The sequence below is a fragment of the Clarias gariepinus genome, chromosome 19 (genome assembly GCF_024256425.1).
Source record: "Clarias gariepinus isolate MV-2021 ecotype Netherlands chromosome 19, CGAR_prim_01v2, whole genome shotgun sequence".
NCBI classification, from domain to species: Eukaryota; Metazoa; Chordata; class Actinopteri; order Siluriformes; family Clariidae; genus Clarias; species Clarias gariepinus.
In genome coordinates this window covers 29955001-29962500 of record NC_071118.1, presented here as the reverse complement: position 1 = coordinate 29962500, position 7500 = coordinate 29955001, and the positions used below count along the sequence as shown (strand labels likewise).

Below are 7500 nucleotides of genomic sequence, written 5' to 3'. Positions count from 1 at the left end.
TGTGTGACAGCCACGGCTACACTAGATTTTTTCAGCTGCTGTCTGATGGTATCTGTTATATTTTCCTACTAAAACTGAAAAGCCGAAGGTAAACCGCATTACAGTGCCTTATTTGTTGACACGATGCAGAAGAAAACTACACTTGGACAGGGTTTTATCTGAGTTCAGCGAGATCATTTCTATCATAATTCCTGACAAGTGACACATTTGTATATAGAAATATAACTTTAGTGTATTTGCAGTATCTTATTTTATCGTATTGTTTTGTTTATGTTTACTTCCTACACCTAAGTACTTGTCTGAGTTTTAGTCTGAGTTTTAGTCTGAGCTGCTGCAGAACTGCAATTTCCCTCGGGATTAATAAAGATTCATCTGATCTTATAAGAGTTACCTGATTGTTTGAAGCCTGATTTTCTCTCTGCTGAACTCAGAGAAGATGCTGAAGGGGAAAGTAGCTGTGGTGAGCGGAGCGGCTCAGGGTTTGGGGAAAGCCTTCTCACACATCCTGCTGGAAAACGGAGCTCAGGTGACCTGCAGAAACACTCGTTTATTAAAGAAACACAGATTTATTTCAGCCTGCTTCGAATGTTTAGGTGTGAGTGTTGGTGTTCGCCTGCAGGTGGCCATGCTGGATGTGAACGAGGCAGTGGGTCAGGAGCTGCAGGTCCAGTTCAATCAGCAGTACGGATCGGACCGGACCCAGTTCCATAAAGCAGACGTGTCGTCGGATCAGCAGTTTACAGGTACGTCCTAAGGTTAAAGGTCATGTTAAGTTTAAACCTGAACAGTGACCGAGTCTGTGTGTTTCATAACCAACTAAGCTAGCAACTCTGTGTGTGTGTGTGTGTGTGTGTGTGTGTGTGTGTGTGTGTGTGTGTGTGTGTGTACACACATATACACAGTGCCAGGGCAAAAAGAGGTCACACATTCAAATATTTAATTGGATCACATTTCAATAAGAAACGTTTTTTAGTCCAGACTGGAATCTCTCACGCTCTGAGTGCTGGAATATGTCGCGTCCCATCAGAGAGAAGTAGAAACCCTCCATAGATGTGATCCTCTGGTGGTTCAGTACATTCAGGTGGTCAGCTGACTTCATTTTATTGCCCCATAACGTTACTGAGTCTAGACCTGAGTAACTGATCAACCCCAGATCATAACACTGTCTCCAGAGGCTTGTACAGTGGACACTATGCATGATGGGAGCATCGCTTCATGTCCTTCCCTTCTCACCCTGACACGCCCATCACTCTGGGATAGGCTCAGTCTGGACTCATCAGGTCACATGACCTTTCTCCATCACTCCAAAGTCCAGTCTTTATGATCCCAAACAAACTAAAGACTTGTTTCTAACGAGTTTCAATAACAAGTGGTTTTATTATGGACACTTTGTGCATCTTCTGACATGTTGTGTAAGAAATGAGAAGCTCCACACTGCTTCAGGGTTAAATAACCTGTCACAGCAGAACCGTATTACTCACTGCAGTAATTATCTAATGGAAATTGTGTGTATGTGTGTGTGTGTGTGTGTCACTGGTTCTGGTTTAGAAAAGCTATGTATTTATGTTAAGTGGAGATGACACATGTTGATAAGCTCTATATGCAAAGTATTAAGCTCGTCCTCCTACGCAACTGTTAAAAACATCTGAAAGAAGAATTGTTTCTGTGCACCTCCACCTGTTCAGCACCTCCAGGGCTTCAAAGCACCATCACCTGGAACGCAGTCAATCATTACACCCTCTAAGACAGCAGGTCTGCACATGCTGCCGAGTCGGAATCTGATACGAACAGACCTGTTTTACACGTATCCCGATTTCCATCTCCACCTCCATCACTCTTCTCAGAGGCACAGAGCTCTCAGTGAGAAACGAAAAAAAAAACATGTAAATAACTGTTTTTGTAAACAAAGAGAAACTGAAGTTCAAAATATGTGCAGCACCGGAGCGCGGCTCTGTCAGATAGCAGCCGTTACCTGGGCGTGACCTCAGTCCCAAACCAGCAGAGTGGAGCTTGGGATTATTCACCAACAGAGGTTCTACCACAGAGCCTCGAGAAATGCCGAGACGAGAAAACTGACAAACCTGTAAAGATCAGATGTGTGTGTTAGTGAAGGCGGAGCTGCAGGTGGATGTGAGCTTTCTACCAGACTTAACTCACTCACTCACTCATCTTCTATTCCGCTTCATCCTGTATTCAGAGTTGCGGGGACCTGGAGCCTATTCCAGGAGGCTTAGGGCACGAGGCAGGGTAAACCCTGGACAGGGTACCAATCCATCACAGGGCACACACACATACACACACACACATATACACAGACACACACTCATTCACACACTATGGGCAATTTGGCAACGCCAATCAACCTAACCTGCATGTCTTTGGACTGTGGGAGGAAACCGGAGTCCCCAGAGGAAACCCACCCATTACGGGGAGAACATGCAAACTCCATGCGCACAGAGATGGGAATCGAACCTGGCCGGGAATCGAACCCGGACCCTAGAGGTGCAAGGTGGTAGTGCTAACCACTACACAACCGTGCCGCCTGCAAGACTTCACTTAAATAAATCCATTCCTTCTACACAGAGGCGGCTAAACTCCTCCACCAGGACGACAGGAGAATGTGTAGAGTAGACATTTCATCCAATCAGTATTTACTCACGAGTCCCTGACCTTACCTTACCTGCTGTATCTCGCCTCACAGCGTTACCTGTGGACGTGTTTACAGAACTGAACATGAACCCTTCAGGAGTCTATAGAGAGTAAGGAACACATGATGGGTTATGGATCACCACTACTTACTGATCCCCCAGAAATTCATATTCCTGTATTACATAAGACATCCATATCTTCTTCATTTCCTTCGTCTTCATCATCATAGTCTTCAACATCCATAATAGTTATTTGTCACATTTGACCCAGTGGAGCTGATAAAGCGCGAACAGATTAAACAGCAGAGATACAGCTGCAGGTCACTGCTCTATTCTCAGATCTGCTATAAATACAGACGTGGGCAAAGTACACGAATCCTGTACTGGAGTAAAAGTAGAGAGACTTTAGGGAACATTTAACTACAGTCAAAGTCCTTCATTTATATTTATACTTGAGTGAAAGCACAAAAGAACTCACCTTCAAATCTAATTCAATAAGAAACATACAGCGCTTGCATTACCTTACTGTAGGCTTTAAGTTATTGTAAAAGTCTCTCTCTCTCACTCTGTCTCTCGCTCTGTCTCTCGCTCTGTCTCTCTCTCTCTGTCTCTCTCTCTCTCTCTGGTGCATGCTGGGAGGTGGTGTGAGAGTAGTGTGTGGAGTGTGGTATGAGAGCGAATGAGCGTTTTCCAAAGTTTTGGAAAAACTTTTCTACTACTTTGAGCTTTTCTTTTCTAAAGCACAAAATCATTATAAACATCAATAAACAGCAGCGTGCGGCGTTATTAGTTTAACCCGCGGGTGTGTGGAGCTGTTGACTCTCGTGGCGGGGTCAGGGATGGCGGCTCACCCGAGCGGTGCGGCCCGTCCTCTCTCACTCCGTCACGGGGTGCGCTGTGAGGTGAGCGCCGTGGTGTCGGTAAAGCAGGTGTTAATGGCGGTGGGAGAGTGTATCGGGTGTGAGAACATCGTGTCGGCGTCGCGGATGAACAAGGCCGTGGTGGTGTTCGTTAAGGAGAGGGAACTCGTACATCAACTGATTGAACACGGAATAAAGGTGAGTGGAGAACTTTATTCCGTTACTCCGCTGGGTGCAACAACAATGAAGGTCACCGTGTCGAACGTTCCTCCTTTTATCCCCGATGAGGACATAATGAGGGAACTGTCTCGACTCGGGAAGATTGTGAGCAGTATGAGGATGGTGTCTCTAAACTGTAAAAACCCCGCGCTGAAGCATGTCGTGTCCTTCAGGCGTACAGTGCTCATGAAGTACAGCTGCCCACATAGAGCACAGGGCAGGGAGGAGGCGGGGCCTAGTGGGGTCAGGGCAGTGGGGCAGGATGGAGCGGGGTCCAGTGTGGAGCAGACTGGTGGTGTAGTGGTGCAGGATGGAGGTGTAATGGAGCAGGGTGGAGGTGTAGTGGAGCAGGATGGAGGTGATGTGGTGCAGGGTGGAGGTGATGTGGTGCAGGATGGAGGTGTTGTGGAGCAGGAAGGAAGTGCAGTGGAGCAGGACGAAGGTGTAGAGGGGCAGAATGAAGGCGAAATGATGTTTTCCGATATATCAGACATCAGTGAGTCACGTTTTGGGGACGATCAACAGCTATACACACTCGATGATATAAATGAATATTTGAAAAAAACGTACAAAAAAACAATCAATATTGAAAAACATTTTACGGATGTCAAAAAATTTATAGCATCAGTCGCAAAATTACAGCGGACTATAGGATATGATCGACTGAGCAAAAAAAAGAGATGGCGCTTAAAAGATCACATAACACGATGGCGGCGGTCTCAAGCAAAACAAAAATGAACATTTCACACTGGGTGCACCCTGACCTTTGTAATACACTTTGTATCTGTCTTTTCTCTCTCTTTCTTTTACCTTTTCTTATGGATAATTTTAAAATAGGGTCTTTAAACATAAATGGTGGCAGAGATAGGAAAAAAAGAGCAGTAGTTGGGGATTTTATAATACAAAAGAACATCGATATTGTTTTCCTACAGGAGACACATAGCGACCAAGCTAATGAGACTGAGTGGGCCATGTGGTGGGAAGGGAAAATATTTTTGAGTCACGGTTCCAACATCAGTGCTGGTGTGGCGATACTTTTTAATAAAGCAGTGAGCATGAAAGGGGTGGAAGTAACAGAACTAGTAAAAGGTCAAGTTTTAATGATAAAAGCAGAAATAAAAAAGGAATCTTTTACTTTTTTAAATGTATACGCCCCTAATAGTGGCAGTGAAAGAATCCAATTGTTCAACAGAATTAAAAACATAATACAACGAAGTAAAAAAAAATCCACAATAGTAATGGGAGGGGACTGGAACTGCACAACAGACTTTACCCTAGACCGAAATAGCGAGGAACCACACCCAAAGTCTGCTGAGGCGCTCGAGGAACTCATCATGCAGAGTGGTCTGGTGGATGTGTGGAGGGAAAAAAACCCAAACACAAGAAAATACACATGGGTCAAGGTTAATAACACAAAGATTACTGCAGCAAGACTGGACAGGTTCTACATCACCAAATCCCACAGAAACAACCTTCACAAGACGGGCATCTTCCCCACTGGTTTTTCTGATCACCATCTGATCAGCATAGAAATAAAAACACCAAACACAAAAAGGCAGAGCACACACTGGCGCTTTAACATAAAGCTTTTACAGGATGAGATTTTTTATGAAAATTTTAAAGTTTTATGGAATGAGTGGAAAGACAGAAAAGGGGATTTTAGCAGTTTGGTCTCTTGGTGGGAGGTGGGAAAAAATCAAATAAAAACTTTCTGCAAAATGTACACTGAACACACATCAGAAGCTTTTAAAACCACTATTAAAGAACTTGAGGCAGAAATCACCCAGACAGAACAAAAAGTGATCAGCAAGAACGATGTCAGAATGGGCCATCTCCTGGAAGGAAAAAGAAAAGCTCTAAGCTCTTTCCTCCACGAACAAGCCAAAACAGCCCTGATCAGACATCGCATCTCCTGCATCAAAGACATGGATGCTCCCAGTGCGTTCTTCTTCAACCTGTCCAGAAACACCAAACCTCAAAATCAGATGGTGTACCTGACACGAGCAGATGGAACGACAACAGCTGACCCAAGTGAGATGAGGAAAATGGCTACAAACTTCTACACCCAGCTCTACAGTGCAGAGCCCTGTGATACATCCTGTAGAGAGGAACTACTCGAGGAGCTTCCAAAACTGTCTCCGGAACAAAGCACCGTGCTGGACGCTGAACTCGAGCTGCAGGAGCTTACTGACGCTGTGCAGCAACTCGCAACAGGACGCTCACCAGGAATAGACGGACTGCCGAGTGAATTTTATAAACATCTCTGGGAAGTTTTTAAATGTGCTTTTAACAGCAGGAAACTACCGTGAGCTGCACAAGGGCGGTTCTATCACTGATCCCAAAAAAAGGAGACTTGGGGCAACTGGAGAACTGGAGACCAGCATCACTACTATGCAGTGACTACAAGATACTTTCAAAGTGCCTGGCGAACAGACTGAAACAATGCATGCACTCTCTGTCTCTCTCACTCTCTCTCTTTGTCTCTCTCACTCTCTCTCTCTGTCTCTCTCACTCTCTCTCTTTGTCTCTCTCACTCTCTCTCTCTGTCTCTCTCACTTTCTCTCTTTGTCTCTCTCTCACTCTCTCTTTGTCTCTCTCTCTCACTCTCTCTCTGTCTCTCTCACTCTCTCTCTTTGTCTCTCTCACTCTCTCTCTCTGTCTCTCTCACTCTCTCTCTGTCTCTCTCACTCTCTCTCTTTGTCTCTCTCACTCTCTCTCTCTGTCTCTCTCACTCTCTCTCTTTGTCTCTCTCACTCTCTCTCTCTGTCTCTCTCACTTTCTCTCTTTGTCTCTCTCTCACTCTCTCTTTGTCTCTCTCTCTCACTCTCTCTCTGTCTCTCTCACTCTCTCTCTCTGTCTCTCTCACTTTCTCTCTTTGTCTCTCTCTCACTCTCTCTTTGTCTCTCTCTCTCACTCTCTCTCTGTCTCTCTCACTCTCTCTCTTTGTCTCTCTCACTCTCTCTCTCTGTCTCTCTCACTCTCTCTCTGTCTCTCTCACTCTCTCTCTTTGTCTCTCTCACTCTCTCTCTTTGTCTCTCTCACTCTCTCTCTCTGTCTCTCTCACTCTCTCTCTTTGTCTCTCTCACTCTCTCTCTCTGTCTCTCTCACTTTCTCTCTTTGTCTCTCTCTCACTCTCTCTTTGTCTCTCTCTCTCACTCTCTCTCTGTCTCTCTCACTCTCTCTCTTTGTCTCTCTCACTCTCTCTCTCTGTCTCTCTCACTCTCTCTCTGTCTCTCTCACTCTCTCTCTTTGTCTCTCTCACTCTCTCTCTTTGTCTCTCTCTCACTCTCTCTTTGTCTCTCTCTCTCACTCTCTCTCTGTCTCTCACTCTCTCTCTCTGTCTCTCTCACTCTCTCTCTCTCCCCACTTCTGATTTCGAACACCTGCTGTGTGATTGAGTGTTTTATGGAGGGAAGACAAATCACAAAATTATATGTCATGGCGATATTACTAATAAAGCCTCCACTAATAAAACTACTTGAGTAAAGTACAGATACATCAACACTCTCAGCAGGAGGGCAGATTAAGCAAAGAATTCGGGTTGTTCTGTAAGTAACTATTTAAAACAACATGTTGTCATTAAATTAAGTTCATTAATTAACAATAAAGTTATTTTTTGCAGGGAGGCCAAAGCTCAGATTTTAGGACGTCCTGTCTTTGAGAGTGCTTTTAGCTGCTTAGTGAATGAGATGTAAAGTTGAAGAGTATTCAGCACTGGTCTGTGTATCTGGGCTCCTCACAGTTTTTGGAGTGTGTGTAACTTATTAACACAC

At 44.8% G+C, this 7500-nt stretch overlaps 1 protein-coding gene across 4 annotated transcripts in view; it reads left to right on the top strand.

Annotated features, from left to right (window-relative positions):
* Window positions 1-7500, top strand: part of zgc:56585 (uncharacterized protein LOC393297 homolog) — a 16427-nt gene that overhangs the window by 5523 nt on the left and 3404 nt on the right. For 3 of the 4 annotated variants that reach the window (XM_053478504.1, XM_053478503.1, XM_053478502.1), the window contains 2 exons: window positions 432-526; window positions 620-743. In XM_053478504.1, coding sequence (XP_053334479.1) covers window positions 437-526; window positions 620-743 — 214 coding nt within the window. In that variant the 5' untranslated portion in view covers window positions 432-436. The remainder of the gene's footprint in view (window positions 1-431; window positions 527-619; window positions 744-7500) is intronic. The other variant, XM_053478505.1, reaches the window with a different exon arrangement.